The sequence below is a fragment of the Mus pahari genome, chromosome 6 (genome assembly GCF_900095145.1).
Source record: "Mus pahari chromosome 6, PAHARI_EIJ_v1.1, whole genome shotgun sequence".
NCBI classification, from domain to species: Eukaryota; Metazoa; Chordata; class Mammalia; order Rodentia; family Muridae; genus Mus; species Mus pahari.
The window spans coordinates 62,120,881-62,140,028 of record NC_034595.1 but is presented as its reverse complement, the minus strand read 5'-3'; the positions used below and the strand labels follow the sequence as shown (position 1 = coordinate 62,140,028).

At 44.3% G+C, this 19,148-nt stretch overlaps 2 protein-coding genes across 5 annotated transcripts in view; both read right to left on the bottom strand.

Annotated features, from left to right (window-relative positions):
* Positions 1-19,148, bottom strand: part of Agbl4 (ATP/GTP binding protein like 4) — a 1,180,502-nt gene that overhangs the window by 190,692 nt on the left and 970,662 nt on the right. The window lies entirely within an intron of this gene.
* The window catches only part of Bend5 (BEN domain containing 5), a 43,974-nt gene continuing 27,900 nt past the window's right edge, over positions 3,075-19,148 (bottom strand). For both annotated transcript variants that reach the window (XM_021199660.2, XM_021199661.2), the window contains exons 4-6: positions 15,505-15,653; positions 9,916-10,129; positions 3,075-3,252 (exon numbers count right to left, since the gene is read on the bottom strand). In XM_021199660.2, coding sequence (XP_021055319.1) covers positions 3,095-3,252; positions 9,916-10,129; positions 15,505-15,653 — 521 coding nt within the window. In that variant the 3' untranslated portion in view covers positions 3,075-3,094. The remainder of the gene's footprint in view (positions 3,253-9,915; positions 10,130-15,504; positions 15,654-19,148) is intronic.

Here is a 19,148-nt window from a genome sequence, read left to right as displayed (position 1 = left end):
AGAGAGAGAGAAAGACAGAGAGAGAAAGACAAAGAGAGAAAGACAGAGAGAGACAGAGACAGACAGACCACATCACTCTGGCCAAAATACTTGTCAGTTAGGGGATGTCCTAGTCAGGTTTCTGTTACTGTGTTAAAACATTCTTACTAAAAGCAGTTTGTGTAGGCAAGGACTAATTTGACTTACAGGTAGTCCATAATTAAGGGATGCCAAGGCAGGAACTCAAGGCAGAAGTCTGGATAAAGAAACTGAAGCAGAGACCATGAGGAATGTTGCTTAGTGGCTCACTTCCAGACTCAGGTCCAGCTCACACAGTCCAGGGCCGGCTACCTAAGGATTATACTGTCTAGGGTAGCCTGAACCCTCCTCCAACAATCCGTAACCAAAACAATGACCCACAGACATGCCAACAGGCCAATCTGTGGGATGCAATTCCTCAGTTGAGGGTCCTTCTTTTCAAGTATGTCTAGGTTTATGTCAAGTTGACAAAACCTATGACAAGAGATGAAGGACTCATGTTGGGTTCATGACTGCAGATGGGTTCTGTTCACTATAGTGGGAAAGGCATGAGGGAAGGGCTTAGATTATGGTGGGGGCATGTGGTAGAGGCTATCACATGGTGGATCAAGAAGTTCAACACCCATTAGGAACTGGGGGTTGGGTATAAGCTTCAATGGCTTGCCTCCAATGACCAACCTCTACTATTTAGGCATTGTCTTAGGCAAAGTTTCCAGAACCTTTCTGAACAGCACTATCCGCTGGAGATGAAGCATTTCAAACAGTCTATAGATAGGGAAGAGTGATTTACAAAACCCCTTTTCAGGTAGTGTCTGGATTCCTCTCCACACAGTTCTGAATTAGGGATCGTTGTTAGAGTCCAGTAACACACACACAGTAGTAAAACAAGGACTTGAACCCAGGTCCCAGTCTGTCACAGTCCTTTTGTCCCCAACATATGTATAAGTTATACAAAGTGCTCTTTGCAGTCTCCCCACTCAATTAACAGGCACCAGGGAGGCAGTGGTGTAGTGGATTAGTCTCTGAGAAATGCACGGGTGACCTCATGCTTAGGGAGAAATGGGATGAGGTCAATGGTGGCACACTTTCACTTCTTGGGCATTTTGTATCACTTAGACCCCAGCTGCCTAATGGTATAAAAGTAAACATATCTTTTATTTTGTTTGGTTTTTTTAAGATCAGGGTCTTCTGAAGCCCAAGCTGACCTCAAACTCAGTGTTGGCTAGCGTTTTTTCTTTTTTTCTTGTCATATTGACACAAGCTAGAGTCATCTGAGGAGAGGGATTGTCCATTGAGAAAATGCCTCCATCACTTTGTCCTATAGGCAAGCCTGTGGGGTATTTTCATGATTGATGATTCATGCAGGAGGATTCAGCCCACTGTAGGTGGAGACACTCCTATGCAGGTGGTCCAGGACTACCTCATCTCCCAAGTACTGAGATGACTGGTGTGGGCCACCATGCCTAGCTGAAAAGTGAACATATCTTAACAAGAACTGGCTGAATGCCAATCAGAAACTTTCCTTACCGCCGGAAATGAGTTAATCCATTTAACACGTAGACAAGTTTTGCTGTGCAACCAGTTTCTATCATTCCTCCACATTGCCTGATTTCCTCAATCTGATAAGGACTTTGAAAAGTTATGCCTTTGCATTAAATCACACAGTCACTTTATAGAGAGTGGGGAGAACACTACAGTAGAAAATTCTTGTCTATATATACCAGTTAGTACACACTCGTTCACAATGGATTATTAAATTCATTATTACAAAGGATTATTGGACTTACTGAAATACAGGGTCTCAGAGTGGCACCTCACTGTACCTATTTAACCTTGAACTTTTGTTTATAGTTCATCAAATTAAAAAAGTCTCAAGAACTACAGATCAAAGTTTTCCACCAGCATCTAAAAGTCCAAAAAAAAAAAAAAAAGGTAGTTAACAACAATTGCTGACATTTATTGAGCTCTTTATGTATTTTATCTCTAATCCTTATAGCAACTCTGCGAGGTGGGTATACTCCTTTTATGGAACAGAGAGAAGAGGCACAAGGAGGTTATGTTAATGCCAAAGCAAGCAGGAGAGCCAGGCTTAGAACCTAGAAGCATTTGTCCAAAGCCCTTGCCCTTTCCAAAATGCCACACTTACTTTATTGGCATTGCATAAAGAAAAGTGCAAGTTCTCAAGAAAATGGAAGGTGGTTGGCCAAAAACACGTGCCGGAGACTGCAAGGTTCCAGCAACCGAATAAAGAAGCAGATTAATGGTTATGTAACCTGAAAGATTATTTGAAACAAAGGAGAGAATGAACAAACTGATAGCCACTGACATAGCCCATTTTCTAGATGCAACTCTGTACCACAGCTTGCAACATTATTAGGCTCCCAGTAACCATTTCTTTAAAAGATAAGCTCAAATAAATCAGGGAAGCTGATTAGCACCTTCCAGATGCTAATCACAAATCATCTTGGAAAAGTTGAGTGGTCCAAGACTTGTCCGTGTAAGTCAAAGAGTGTAATATGATTTGAGATTGCTCCTCAGAGCTGTTACAGGAACCATGGCCCTTAACGGATCTTTTTCCATCACCCGAAGGTTTTTTTCCTAGAGAAGGCTTTGCAGGTCACACGCAACACTAGTTATCTCTACGACACATTTAATATTATTAAAAAAAAATGAGAACAACTGTCTACATCAAGAATTAATGGAATTTTATTATAGAACAAAATAGAGGAGCAGAGAGAGATGTCCTCCGATGGTAAAAATAACAGTTCGTATTGTGGTTCCGACAGGCTACTCTGATGCTTTACAGCCCTGCAAAAAGTGCTTTTCCCATTCCATAACAACACTGGTGATGGCATGAGGCTCGTACTGAGCCTCATGGTGAGTCTCAGTGAATCCATCTGCCTTCTTCAAAGTAGGAAGTCCAAGTTCAGAATAAGACACTGACCTCAGTGCCCTGAAGGCCCCCTGCCCAGACACAGCCATGTCTGGTTGTAGTCTATCTGGGTGGCACCATCACCTGAAATGCATAAAACACACACACACAAAATGCAAAGGCCTTATGAAAAAAATTTAAAGTTTATTGCAAATTGTATTTTGCTTCCCTTCGTTCTTCATTTTTACAAGATTTGTTGATATCCATGATTTTCTCACAGATGTACTTGTTGACTTTGGAGAGTCTCTGTGCAATTTCCGTTTCATCCACCGTTTCTTGTGCTATTCTGTCGTACAAACACTCTAGACAGAAGAGGAGACAGGAAGGGAGGTCAAGGATTAATGACGAATTTGAGAACACGTCTTTTAAGGAGAAGAGAAAGGATATGCTTCTGACACACTTCCAAATAACGCTTCATATTACCTTACATGGCTATTTAACTAAAGTCCTACCATAAAGTATAGCTAAACACTATAAATGTATTCTTAAAAACAATGATAAAATTCAGGTGCGGTGGTACATATCATTAATCCCAGCACTCAGGAGGCAAAGGCAGTTGGATCTCTGTGAGTCGGAGGCCAGCCTGGTCTAAATATCGAGTTCAGGCCAGCCAGAGCTACATAGTGAGACCCTCTTTAAAGTTATTGAAGATGATAAGCCCACCACCCAGCTTGCCACATTTTTCTAAAACCCCTGGATGCCGAGTTCTCTGTATTATTGTCTTCATCATATTACTTACTTCTTCACCACTCTCCTAATTTTCCTTTTGCATATATATATATATATCTTAATGTTATCATGTGGGTATATGTCCCTAAACACTTTCTTTTCCTGTCTTTGGCATTTTAATGAATGTACCCATCTGTCTACCGGTCTGACTTGTTGATTTTACTCAGTGGGACACACAATATGGCAGTATACAGCTGCAGGACACCCGGTAAAGGCCACCGACCTTCACTGATGAGGAGTACTCTACTGTATGATTTTATCCTATTTTTAACTGTGTGTCTGAATGTCCATGGATACTTGGTTTTGCAATTGCAAACAGTCTTGCCAATATTTGCAGGTATTTATCCAAGAAACTCTCTAATTCCCAGCACAGGCATGGCAATGCTGAATATTCAGGGGTATGCTACTCATCTTTACTAGGTGACGCCTGGTAAACTATGTTGTGCTGACTGCCATTCCAGTGGTAATGCATGCGGTAAGTCCTGGTTGCCCTGTAACTTCAACAGCATTCCACCCTGTCACATCCTTACGACTTCTGTGTTTGAAGGAGTCATTCTTCCTAGTGACTACTAATGAGGCTTAGGACGGCTACTCTCTGAGAGATCCTACTATGTGCTATGGTGAGGCAGAGCCAGCCTGGACAAGGCCTGACTAGAGCTTGATTTTCAGTGGGTCTTCCAGCCTGGAGATTTGGTACAAATTATTACCCTAGAATTCCTACATCATTAATGAGGACAAGAAACTCTAAAGTAGCTTTTATAAAGATGCTAAGAAGTATGTGGGGTAAACATAAATAAGCCCTTTTCAAGCAATAAAAATTATAATACCCACGTGGGATTGTTACAATTATTTTATATTTAACTATTAATTTCCCAGAGCTGAGTGCAGTGAATGATATAGGAGCTTATATACATACACATATACATACATACATACATACATACTACATAAATATATATTGAATGAATGAATGAATGAATGAATGAAAGGCTTTCCAGGGAAGACTGAGAAGATATAAAAATTCTAGATATAATAAGTAGGGAAATAAGTCAGTTGGGAAAGTTCTCGCTTTAAATCAGGAAGATATGAGTCCCATCCCTAGAACTCATACAAAAATAGCCAGGCATGGTGGTGTATGCTTGTCATTCAAGCACTTGGGAGGTGGAGACAAGTAGATTCCTGGGGCTCGTAGGCTAGCTAGCCCAGAATAATTGTTGATTTCCAGGCCACTGAAGAGACCTATCTTAAAAAATAGGGTAAATGGCACCAGAGAAACAAGACTGACCTCTAGCCTCTATGTACACTTATGTATACACACACACACACACACACACACACACACACACACACACACACAAACACACACAAATATATTCTAGACACAACGGGAAATGGTATGGGTAGTGAGTATAACCATGGGAGAAACTATAGCTTTTTTGGCCTTGAGTTTCCTCATGTAGAAAACCAAGTGACAGTCCAACTATAAGGAATCATGATGGATGACCACAGCCCTGCCAACCCACAGAGGTGACACAGGATGGCTGCTAAGCCAACCCACAGAGGTGATACAGGGCAGCCATCAAGACTAACTTGTGCTAAGCCTTCCAATCACATAGGAACAGCCTGGGGACTAGAGTGAGGGGGCAGCTCAGGTCAGAATCCATCGCTGCTTCCCCACTTCCTGCCTTTCCAAGTATGGGTAGGACCGACCTCCTCTTGCCATCCATGCTGTAGGAGTGTGAGCCACAAGTGTACTTTCTCTGAGCTGCCTCTTCCTCTTCACCAAGAGTTTTATACAAATGTGCCTTACCTGGCCTTCATTGCCTCCTGAACACCCTGAGTGAGTATCTTCACATGACTGATAAGATGGACACCATGGTCTTCTGCTCTTTCTACCTACAATCCCTTCCCTTACAAAGCACCCACAAGGCAAATGCCCTTGTCCTCTCTTCCCAGAAGATCCTGGCTCCAATTTTCATCTTCCTAAGTCCCGCTCATTCTCTTGTGCTCATAACTATCCAGATGAGTGAAGAGGCTGAAGTCTACCTAGTGTTCTGTTCCCAAGCCTGTGGAGTTTCCTATGGAAGTATAGATTGTGATCTGGTAAAATCCTATCATCCCCCACTTTCCTAAGTCAGGACCATATTAACAGTGGAGTAAGCTTGCTTGGACCTAGTCTAAATCAGGGAGAAGTCTATCAAGAAATGTTCAGGCTCAAATATGGTTCTCATCCCAGTGCCTCTTGGAAAAACCTAGGATAACTGTCTATATTCAATGGTGTCTCAAATCAGATAACCTAGACAGTTCTGTCTCTCCAGTTGTCATCAACACAATAAAAGAGGAGAGAGAAGCAAATGACAAGAGGGAGGTGTGATGCCCCCCCTACACCAAGAAGAAGAACAAAGAAGAAGGGCACACACTGAGGAATGTGTTCAGGAAGGCCCCCACAGAATTCCAATCAGCCTCATTTCCTGGGATAGCAGCTCTGAATGGCCCCTCAGGTTGATTAAAAGGCTTTTGTTAGACTCTAACTTATTAATCACCTGCAGTTGCTGGGAATGTGTCCCTCTGCGAGGGAGCGTTTGAGATTATTGCTTAATTAACAAGGTTTATAACAGCGCTAATGTGTCCCATTAAAAAAGTTATAAAAATTAACCAGACCGCCAATGCTGTGGCTCATTTAGAAAGCTCGGATACTCTGCAAAAGGTCATTCAACCTTAATAAGATTTAACTGTCACTTTGGAGCTCGTCATCGGAGCAAGGCCATCTCTGTCCTCTAGCTTTCATCCTTCCAAAGCAGCATCGGAGCTTTCCAAGGGCTCTGCTATCTGGTAGGGGACAATGTTAACATCAAAGAGAACATCCCCTCAGTGCTGTGAGTCTGAAGACTTCTGCCACTTTAATATGCCCAATGTGACAGAGGATGCTCACATCACACAAGATAAATACAAACAATCCCAGTCCTGCCAAACAGCTTGCCCGTGAGGACCCAGCCAAATGCAAGCTGGAATCATTCAAATCGTTAGGCTAAAAATGGTGACGGTGGGGTGGTATGGCACACGCACTTTAAGCCTGTTTGGCTGCAGTGAAAACATAAAACATCAATCTTGTATTTCAGTACAAAAGGCTTCTGATGACACCCGAAACCTGAAACCCCAGTCTGGCTTACCTCATTCTGCCATAGCTAAGGGTCCAGGAATCCTCCAGGAAAGAAGAGCTGAACTAGGTTTTGGGTGCTCTGGGACTCATGGTAGAAGCACCCAGCCACACTAAGAGGTCAAAGAGAATTTCTTGGAGGATAAGATCTTAAGCAGATCTGCTGTGTAGCAGTAGATCTGGCCCAACAGAACAGGTAGAGAGGCTGTGGCTATTCCAGGCATAAGGAATAATGCTTGCAAATCCCCTGAGGGGAGAGCAAATGAGGCTCGCTCAGTTCATTCTGCTAATAACTAAAAAGTACAGCTAGAGATATAGCCAGCAGGTAGACCGAATATGCCTGTATAACATGCTAAGAGGTTCACCCTCTAAACATGCGAACTCTGAATCGGCTGGAGCGGGCAGGTGAGTGGTGGTAAGGGGTCCTATCTATTTTCTGAGAGGTCATTCTGGTTACATAATCAGGAGAATGGTCTGGAGGCTTCTGGAAAGAAAGCACACAGCTAGGACTAAATTAGTAGAGTGGATCTGGAAAGACAGAAAGGGTTTAAGAGGTATTTAGAAACAGGAAGGCTGGAGAGGCAGAAGTGCGGAAATGGGAGGGAGATGTACCTGTCTGGTTGTGCTATTCATTAAGAGAGGGAACACAGAAGGGCCGAAGGCTGCCTGGGAAAGGCCAATACTCTTAAGTGCTTACTCTCTGTAAGCCGGGAACAAGACGCTCATAAGCTGAGGTTCTAATGGAGATAAGGGAAAAAGATAAGCACAGAATAAGCAAGACATGCTATGTGGAGTCTTTGACAGGGGCACTGTGACACAAAACCGTGGAGGCAGGAGGATGACTAGGAGCTTGTGACCAGCCTGGGCTACAGAAGAAGAACCTGTCTCAAAACACAAAGACAAAACATAAAGCACACAGGTTTTCAGCCAAAAAAACAAAAGCTGGGAAGGGATCAGTGAACAGCTACAGTGACTGGAGACCACACTAGGCAGTGAATGGGGCAGCCACAGACTCTCGGAATAGAGGCACACACTCAGCAGGTTAAGTTCAGACTGAAACATGACAGTTATCTGAGGGAATCTGGGACCTGCTGCTGAGTTACATTCTGACAAATGTGACAGAACTGGTGGTTCACACCTCCTGGGCAAAGCAGGGATGCCTTCCCAAGAAAGACCTTTCCAGGGTAACCCCTTGAATAAAGCTGCACCACTTCAGACAGCAACTGGCTAATGGATACCTCTTATTATCTAAAAATCAGTGGCTGCCTTCTTCATGAAGTTACTATGAAGCTCCACAAAGCTTCACAAATTAATCATGAGCTAGTCAGGAGGGGAGATACCTGTGTGACGTAGGAAAAGGATGCAGACCAGAGGGAGATATGTGTGGGTTTGAATCCAGACTCTTGAAACCTCAGAGCTGTGACCTTAGCTTAGTTGCATAATTGATAGCATCTTGCCACCTTGACCTCAAGAACATTCAACATAAAGAGTCATTCTCTATTGCCTGTGTTCTAACCTTAGTCTGGGACAGTGTAAGCTCTCCATGATCCCCCAAGGGGTCGCCCCTCTAACTAATGGCCTCTGGGGCCTCTGCAAATTCAAGCTGTATACTATGGCTTTCACTTCCCTGTAAGACTGGCTGTTAAGACTGGGGGTCCCTCTGACCTTCTCAGCTGTGCAGCCAGCCATTTCTCTGTAGAGCCATTTTACCTGAGTGTGCTGGCCTCTGCCCTGGAGTGGACTCTGCCTGACCTACCGTGCCTCTGACCTTCACTGCCTTTTCCTGTGTGATGCAGCTGGAATGCCATATGTTCCAACAGGCCTCCTCCCCAACAGAGCTGACACAGCCCTTTGTCTCTTCATATCTTCATATGAAACTCAGAGAACCCAAAGCTGCCTGACTGTGTCACAGATTTATTTGGTCCCAGAATGTGCTGAACTCTAGGACCTGCTCAAACTAGACATTCACTTGACTGACCACTGAGTCTTACTTTCTTCATCAAAATATGGAAGACCTGGCCATTTAGAGAACAGTGATTAGGGACAGACTACAAAGCCATCCTTAGTTTCCTGTTATAGCCTAGGAAAAAGGACCCACTACTCCCATGGCCCACTTTCCTATCTGTGAAAAGGATAACAGCAGCCAGCAGTGTGGCTGTTGCTGGGAGAGTAAGTTGACATATTTAAAAGTGTTTAAGACAGGCATCATTTTAATGTAATGGGATATGAGTACTCAGAAAGATTAGCAGTGACTACTTTCATTCTGCTCCGTCTACTACACTCCTTACTTTGTACTGACTATATAGTTCTATTGTTCTTATATTTATTTTCATCATGAGACTGAGTTCCTTATAAATTCACACAGTGTCTTGTCCCTTGTGTTCTTGACCTCCAGGGAAGAGTCTAGCAGTGGGTCGGAGGGATGTCTTGAGAAACAAGAGAATACAAAGGAAAGAAGGAGGAAGGAAAAAGGGAATAAAGGAAGGAACATGGGAGCAGAGAAGAGAGGAAATAAGGAAGGAGAGAGGAGAGGGAAGATGGGTAAGGAGTATGGGATATAGCCATATCTCTGGGTGACAAATGACTCCCCGACTTTCTGCTTGCCTTTTCCAACACTAGAAAGGTAGCTTTGTCAATGGCTCCTCATCTTATCGACTGCTCTAGACAAGGCTAATAAGTTTCCCCAGCCTCGACCTTTACAACTCTCTAGACACATTCCTTTCTCGGGTGCACTCCTGTCTCCTGATGTACCTCTCCTTCTTACTCACCCCAACTCTTCATCTGATGAGCATCAAAAGGCTCCTCCATTCAGCATCCCTTCTCCCTGGGACCCAGCACAACCCGTTTGAATGCTACACCCTCAAGTCACATTTCTGCTGCTATCCATAGTCATTTGTCCTGTCTAGTGTGAGATCTCTAGTGAAAGCTTATGATGTCTGCCTCTATGTTCCTATGTCACACTCAGGGGCTGGCATACAGGGGATTTAGTAAGCATTCACCAAACTGAATCCTGTAAAACACATCTCTGACGGAGTAAAGGACAGGCCGTCCAGCACCGTGTTCCTCGTGGGTAAGCTACCTCTGACAATGCTGAGCTTGTGAGGAGAGAGGGGTGGCTTTGGGATTGCATCCTTCTTTTTTTTTGTGGCAACTCCTGTGACACTTCTGTTTTTCAGAACATCTGTTCCCCAGATCATGACTGCCAAGTTCTTCGTGTACTTAGAATCTCCTTGGGTAACTTGTAGCTGGTGCCATTTCTCCTCGTCAACCCAAATCCCGCTTCCCAGGTGGACCTGAAAGAGGTAAGAACACCACACCTGTTTAGTCTGACAGGAAAGCAGCTGGAGGCCACTTCTGTCCTGTGAACACCGCTTCTTCAGTGTTAGGGGTTCATGCCACACACGCAACAGCCACCTCACTCGCAGAATCCCGGTGACGTACCAGGCCTAATTCTAAAGCCTCGATTTCAGTGTCTTAAACAGAAGGTGCTATAACAACACTGTCATTTCTGACAGGAAAACTAAGTTCTGTTAGATGAAGTCACTCAATTTTTGAGTGGCAGAGCTGGGGTTCTAAACTGTACTCGTGTTATTAGATGGCTGCTCTGAGCCTGACTTACACTCAGGGCACATGTGTTTATATGTGTTATACTATAGGAAGACCAGCTACTCTTCTCCCTGCAGATTCTGAGGATACCTCCTGCTCACGTGGTGGAGGTTGCATGAAGGACTCTCCCAGCTATAATGACCACTGGTACCTATGCCTCCTCCCCAAGATTCTGATATATTTGGTCTGGGTGTGGCCTAGACATCATGATGGTTTAGTTCCCTAGATAATTCCAATTCAGAGCTAAGTTATAAAACCCCTGCCAGCTGGCAGAAGCAGAGCAGCTGTTGGCTCTGCAGCCAGCAGGAGTGTAACTGTGTGAGCCCTTCCCAAGCTCAGACTGCAGCTTCCTTTACGAAGTGGGAGACTTGGATTCCATCTCAAAGTTCATCCTTCTGGCTCGGAACACCTAGGATTTTAAGAAATTAAATACAACTACAATATCTGGTTTGATTTTGGTAGCATACACACCAGAATACAATCTTGTGCTCCCTAGAAGAGACACAGTAAGGGTGAGGGTGAGAGCCAATAAATCGCACTACCCTCTCTGCTTCCAGAGTGTTTAGCAAGGAGCTACAGCTTTAAAGTTTGTCTCTGCTTTTCGGCCATTGACAACTTGCAAAATAATACTTAATGTCCATCGTGAAAAAAAAAAGTTTTGACCTTGATATTCAGGTTGAGTTTCTGCTGCCCTTGTAGAAGGCAGAGATGGTTTCTGTGGGATGGAGAGGGGGAGCCTGCTGACCTTTCAAAGGGGTGCGAGAAGGCTCTGACAAAGACTCTTGCTTTCATAAAGACTTGTTGATCATTGCTACGGCATGGTCAGGAGGCTTCTTGGAGAAGGCCTCGGTCTGAAGATGGCGTACACATGTGCACACACAAATTGATGGCAGAATGTAAGAACTCAAGAACTCAAGCTCAAGAAATGGTTAAAGATCCTTCTGCCAAAGATTGGCTTGGGAAGAAAGGTAGATCTAGAGAACGGCAGCCAGGCCAGCCAGGCCAGCCAGTAATACTTGCTTCATCAATTATTGAGGTTTTCTAACTATGAAAACAAAACAACCAGGCAACTCACTTTTGTTGCTAAGAAAATATTCTACACGCTACATCTAGCTTCACCTTCATTTGCTCAAAAGATCATTCAGCCCACTGTGGGAGGCCAGATAACCAGACCTACCTGGCCTCTCTGTTCTGGACACTTCAGTACTGTAAATCAGTTTGTTCTGCTCAGAAAGATAAGCAGCCCTGGGGTGAGATGTGCTGCCCTGAACTGGCTTAGCGACCAGAGCCCAAGGTCAAATGTGGCCTTCTGCTCTGTTCACTTCTGAACTGAGGGTGGACAGTCTGTACTAGGTGAACAGGCATGCTGAGTGCACAATCTCCGATGGACCTGGTCCCTCCCTTGATAACACAGTCAGCCACACAAGCTGAGAGGGGAGGGAGACAAGGGACTTTGCTCTAGACTAGATTCTGAAAGAAGAAATAAAGACATATGCAACACTTCTCCTGCATCAGCCTTTTGACTGCTAGGACCATAAGCCTGCACTATACCACCTGGCTTAATTTATTACTCTGGGGGAAAGATGAATCCATGTGAGCCAGTGTTCTAGAAGGAAAAAAAGGAGCCATATTCTTGAGTTCCTATAACAAGCTCAACTTCCTTAACGCTCATGAGAGGCAGGTAAAAACTGCTGCTCTCAGTTACACATGTGGGCACAAATTTGGGGACTCAATTATTTTTCCCAAGACATATTTTCCCCAATCAGCCAATTTAAAAATCAAAATTCAAGCTCCAAATCTGTACCTAGTTCATGCCGTCCTGGCCTGCCCTGAGTGTCAAAGGGTGTGGGGATGGGGTGCTGATGTGGTTGAAAAGTGCACACCTAACACAGCAATCCTCGGTTATTATAGGTTTCTCTTTGAGTGTTCTGCACCTGCAGGCCACATCCTGTGCTAGTTCCCAGTACAGTATTCCACGGGCAGATGGAAACTGGATAAAGCCCGTCTGACTAGCTTTCTTGTCAGTGGCTGTTCCGTCCCACCCAGCTCACCCTGTAATCACTGACATCCGCTTTCCCTCTCTGACTAGATGACCTCAGCAGCTCAGCAGTCTCCAATTCTGTTTTCACGCCAAGACAACCTTTTGGAATTTTGAATGGCTTCCTATTTCTTATCACATCAGACCTGACCTCCTCAGCCTGGCTCCATTCAATCACTAAAACACTAAGTCCATTCCTCTATAAAGGCTTTGAACACACCTGCCTCCTTCCAGTGTGGAACAGGAGGAGGATGGGCTCAGAACTGTCAGTCTTGGGTGGGGATCCTGTCTCTTCTGTCAGCTTTAACACAGGCCAGTCGCTAGATTTCTCTGGGCTTCATTCACTTTTCTCAATCACACAGATCATCCCCCTCTCACAGAGGGGTCATCAGGTTCTAATGAGATGAACTGAATGTGAGAGCTAAAGCTAGAAGCTGCTACGTCCTCACACCCCCTTTTCATATCAGCATCCCTGCCCTTAGGAAAGAAAGAGATGTCCTTAGGATGACAGAGTCACGTCATCTTAAGCTACACAGCTTGCCACATGCAGGCCATGGTCCAGGAAATGTTGCTTAACTGTCACAGGGCTGTTCCAGCCCTTGTAAAGTACCAGCTTACCCTGTCCGGGCACATCCCAGTGGGGAGAGGTCAAGTCGCTACCCCTTCTACCTCCTGCAGAGTGATCAAGACCAGTCTAAACTCAAGGCAATATTAAACATATGGGCATATTTAATATATCTTCATGGCTTTGGTTTCACCTCCGATGAGCAGCTCTTCCTTAAGAGAACAAAATCATTTCTGGCATCCACTGAGTTCAATGCCAGTGCTACAGAATAGACAGAAACAGTCCTTCAGCCTCAGGAAGATCATCACAGGTCCATGCTGAGCAACTGAGACAAGGCTTGCTGAGCTCAGCACATTCATGGCTACACAGTGTAATGGGGAGTTCCCAGGGGCACAGCTAAACAGACTCAGTCGTGGCCTAGGAACTAGGGGATCTGGCTTTCAGTTCCCACGTACCTCTAGCCTGTCACATGGAGTAGATGGTTTCATGCTCTAGGTACATTTTCAAGATTTGTTACTTAGCACATAGGTATAAGTTAGACTGATGGTCTTTGAAGTTGTGTAATGAGATTTTTTTTTTTCTTAATAAAAACCATCTTAGTTAACCAATGGACTTCATCAGAAAGTGATCTATGCAGCAACAAGCCCCATTTATGCAAACTAGGGTAACATTTGATCAAAGTGTTAGCTTTCCTTATCAGGGAGGTTAAAAAATATGACATCTGGTAGGACGGACTTCAAGAACTACTTTGTGAAGTATTTTACAGGATAAAGCTCATTTCTAGTAGCAAATGGATCAGATTCCGGTGTCCCAGGCTTTGCAGAGATTGGGTCTTCTGCTCACACAGGAGAAGGAAGGGTCAGGTCAGAGAGTAGAGCCAGGAACAATAAGGGCAACGATTAGGATTAGCAAATGACACCTGCCGCCCGAGGAGCCACTGTGCATTTCCAGGGTCTACTTCCTTTCCTCCTGGTCACAGTCCTTTGCCTGACTACAGATTAGTTTCAAAGAAAAGCTTGGAGAGGGTTGGAGCAGTGACTAGGAGGAAGCAAAAGAGGCGTGGCTTAATGTGTGTGTTTAAAATTAAACAAGGTTTCGGAGACCTATTTTCTTGGAAAAGAATGCTACTTTTGTAGCAGAGCTCAGAAGCTGCCTGGCAGCCGTCAAAGCAAGAGAGAAACAGATTTCTCTTGGAAGCTACTTAAGAAAAATTCTTCAATCACTCCACAATGTGGTCCTAACTAAAAGGAATCCAAGAGACCCAGAATGGTTCTGCCATTCTAGCTTCAACCTGGAGGTTTACCAAACTTAGACACACACTTCTACTCCCAAACCGCCTATGGAAAGCATTCATCCAGTCTGCTTCTTACAGATAAGAACTCAGAGGCCCAGGAAGGCCAAGAACTGGCCTGATGTCACCCAGGAAGTACAGAAGTAGAGCTGTGCTATGAGCTAAGGCTCAGGCTTCTAACCCCAGCTCCTCTGCAAAGCTGACTGGGAAAGCCTGCTGAATGAATGAAGACAAGGCCTATACCTTGCCTCATCAAGTCCTGGCCGTGCAGAGAAGGAGGCACTCAGTGACAGATGCAGAGTCTAGCAGCACATCCAAGAGAGTCCTGGAGATAAACACGTTTCTTTTCCTCATCTAGACAATATTTTCTTAGGTTCAGGGCAGACAGTTGTGGAATGTATCTAAACAAAGCATGTCAAAGAACCTTTCCTTTTCACTAGGGAATGATATCAGAGACCACCCAAAGCAAAATGAGGCAAGATAAACAAGCAGACACAGATGACTCGGGTGCCAAGGAGAGGTAAGTCTGAAATGTGTATGGGAGTGGCAGAGAGTCTAACACTAAAGCTGGATGCTTCCTGGACAAAGGGCTCTGACAGACTTCTTTACCACCAGGGCTTATGTGGTCTTTCATGATCTGTTTTCAGGAGTCAGGAGAGAAAATATGAGGAGTGATGTGTATCCCTGGAGTTGTGGGCCAGTGCATTGGGGACAAGGAGTATGGTTCATTTACCCCTCTATGCCCAGGACAGAGCTGAGAGCTAAGAAGATCCACTTTGTAAGCGCTGAATGAACACACAGAGTTGCTCTCTATAAATGGGTAACGAGTCAACTTTATGCATTCTAGGTACCTGATTTCATAGGAAGTGAGGAAGAATATCAAACAATCAAATGAATTACTTTTTTAAAAAATCTTTTTCATAAATAAACTATTTTAAAATGCCAGGTTAGTTTCAGTTATTTTGACTCAACAATTTTTTTAGAGAGGAACAAGGGGAAGTCCCAGGAAACCTATGCTACTATGCAATAAATTCCACAGTCACTGGAGGGGTGGGGGTGGGGGGCTGCCTGGCTAGCCACAAGGGGTTTCTGGAGGTACCCACTGTGCTTTCCACCTTTTTTGACTAGCAAGCACCTGGGGGAATGGATATTGAGCTGAAAACACTACCTTGCCATTGTCTAGGATATACTTGTCCATGACAGGCGCAGGAGCGGGGTAATAGGACGACGTATTTGCTTCCTCACTGAAAGTGCTCCGTAACTCCGGCTCGGGCTCGAGACATTCTGACTTTACTTTTTCCAAGTCAATGGCGGGACCTAGGCAGTTAAGAAAAGAGATCTGTCTAGAACTCCAAGGAAAATAAAAGGCAAATATTCTTAACTATGCATCTATCAGCATATAGTGGCACTAGAAAAAAAAAAGGCTAGCTTATGTTTGTTCTTTATGCTACACTTAAACCCAGACTCCAATGCACTATGAGGCATGAATGTCACAAGGAGGAATGAGAAGGCAAGAATTAACTAGGTTTTAGTCATTAAGGATGATTAAGGGACATCTTCTAGGGTGTCAGTGTTTGTACAGAGTGGCAGGAGACTCAACTGCCTGCACAGGAACTAGGGTCTGTTCAGACTGCTGGACAAAGGATGGCGGTTAACTAGAATATGCAAACTGTGGGCTTGCCAACAAACTCATCTCTGGAGCTTATGAGGGAGAGGGCCGTGTGGACTCAGGGAGACAAGGGAGGCTTTGGGGAGGGATGAAAAGATTTCCCCTTCTTGAGACCTAGGGTCTGAGCAAGGACATTTCGACCAAGAAATTAAAATACAACACAGAGCCAGCTACTGATTGCCTGATACAGCGATCACTCACTTTATATTTTAATGCAATCAACGCAAATTATGTGAGATTTAAATAGTGAAAGGAAGCTGGGGAAACGGTTGCTGTTTTGTTTCTAGGGTGACTTTTTTCTCTACTAGCTTTTAAAATGACAGAGTATTTTTTTTTTCCTTTTTAATCATCTATTGTGTCTTGATTACCAAGGAACAGAGAAAATGGGTAAATAAGGCCAAACGACTCGATTAACTTGTCTGTGAGAAGCAACTTCAAAGTCTATAGTTTCACATCCTGGCCTTGACTAAAATCAAAGCGCTATATGTTGCTGTGTGCTTAGCTTAAGTATGTGATGAAATCGGGGTGTGACTTCTTATCCTGGCCATATGGACAACTGGGAACAAAGCTCTTTATTTACTAAATGCTTGCAACTCTATGCTCAATTGCCATATCCTCTATTTTGCCTGATGGAGGGAATGTCTCTGTGAGCTTGTTAGCAGAAATCCTTATGACAGGGCTTTCCAGAATAAGAGTATCATCTCTGAACTGCTGGCAGCTAGCAGTTGCTGACTGCATGAGAAACTCTCTGTAGTCTCCAAAGATTTAGGCATGAGCTTCACACAAAGCTGACCACAAAATGGATAGTAGTCAGAATGGCGCAGATAGAAGAACATACAGCATCTTGATATGGATTGAGCCCCATCCCTGGCTCTGCTGTGTTACAGTTTTGTGACTACAAGTGAATGAGCTGCAGATGAGGAAGTTGGTTGAGTGAAGGACAGATAGCATCTCATAGGAGATGACAGCATCTCCTATGTGTGCCCTAAGACAAGGTTCTTTATTTTTCCCCTTATGCATAAAACGAGGTAGGTGTTCTCTAAATGTCTGCTAAAGAAGAAAGGATCATAACAAAGACTGCATCCAAAGTCTCCAAAGCAAGCACATGCCAACGTTTCCCCTCTGCAGGTGTGAATTTTCAACAAATGAATAAGTAAAACAATTCATCTTCCTCAGTTCTGGAAAGTGTAATTACTCTACTTTCCCATAAAGACAGGCTGAGGTGTTTGCTTTCTCACACTGCTCTGATGTTCAGGGGTAGAAGAGAGAAATGGCCGAGGAGGCCATTGCATCCACAGCTCTTAGATCATCTTTACAAAGCTTTTGAAACCTCCTTTTCCTTCTCAGAGAAAAGACTGTTAGGCAAAGGCCTATGACCCTGATCCCAGCACTCAGGCTTGGGAGGATCAGGCGTTCAAAGCTAGCCTCATCTGGATAGCAAGCTGCAGATCAGCCTGGACTACATAAGACCTTGCCTCAAACAAGAACTACAATGGCTCCCAAAGATAACTTCCAGATGACCATGACCTTGTTCCTCCTTGCTTACCACCCCCACCACGGCCCAGGACAACTAGCCTCTCTTTATGTCTAGAATTCAGATTGCCCCCTTGTACATAATGTTGTCCTAGGCCTCTGTGCCATTAAGCGAATGTTGAAGACTGCCTTTCTGTCTGTCAGGTTCCCAGTCAGGTGGCTTCTTTCTGATGCCTTGCTTCTAGGTAGTAACCTCTGTGTTATAACTTGTGAGCTGTGTGTGCAGCCAGCTACCCCCTACCTGTTTTCAGTATTATACTGTGATGCTCTTCAAGAGCACAGTTTTACTCACACTGCACATGTAGAGCCTGGGGTACCTGGCACATGGAAGGCTCTTAGTAAATTCTCTATGACATGAGAGGGCACAGACGGCTGGAAGGGGGTAGGTGTCTGATAAGTGTGGGCAAAGATTCTAAAGTCCCCGATGCTAAGTAGGATGTTGAGGGAAGAAGTGTGGGCAGGAAAGAATGTCTGTAAACCTTTTGTCCAGTCCAAGAAATAGAAATCAGCACCAGATTAACATCAGAAACAACTACTTAGAAGAGAAAGTTAGGACTGGGAGCTATGATTATAAACAAATGACTCTATCTATATTGGCAGACGAGAAGAACAGGAGTTGAGTGTCCTCTCTTTGGCTCCATTGTCCTGTTAGTCCAGGCTCCTGAGACTGATTTCTAGTTAAGTAGCATCCCCACCCCTCCACACAGACACCATTTCTTTGGCCACAGCGGCTGTGCTTCTATTGTCCTTTCTGTCCAATTGTCCAAACTCCAATGGTGGCGCAAGGCCTAACTCAGAGGACACTTCTTCCATAAGACCCTGATCTTCCAAAGACAGGCCGTTCTCCCCTCCTGGGTTTGAATGTGCTGTGGGAGAGCTGTAACTTCAGTCAAAGTGTTCCGCACTCCTCTGTACCCTTCTTGACAGCATCCCTACTTCATAGATGCATCTGGTGCCTCACCTAGACGTGAAGTAAGCAGAGGCAGGGACTGAACTGTCTCTCTGTATCAGAGACCATTGGGTACTGGGTCAAATTCTTATCTCAAGACTTAATTTACTTACTTTAACCTAGTCTCACATGAAGGAAGGAATGACAACCTGACAGATTGAAAACTAAATGAGTAAAACATATATATCTACACATATATGGGGGTGGAGGAGTGAGAGAGAGAGAGAGAGAGAGAGAGAGATACACAGACAGACACACACACATGGAGACATATACTTATGTATATATGGAGATATTTATACATTTATATGTATATGTGCATATGTATATAAACGGAACAAGAGACAGGCAGACAGAAAGACATATATGGGGGGAGGGGAGAGTGAGTACCTAAGAGTATGGCACAGAGTTGGGACTCAGTAAATTAGCCCCCATTGTCTAATCCCACATATCTACTTGTATGCTTATTTTTGACTCTGGCAAACCATGACGTAGTGAGTCGGGGGGTCGCCATTGGTCCGATTTTGCCCCTCATACTTAGCTCAAGACCCTATACAGAAGGAGACCTTGTAAACCACTTGCACCCCCCTTTCCTGAGCCCAGACCCATCTCTCCAGGGACCAGTAGAGCTCTGTCAAACATGGAAGCTACTGGCTCTCAG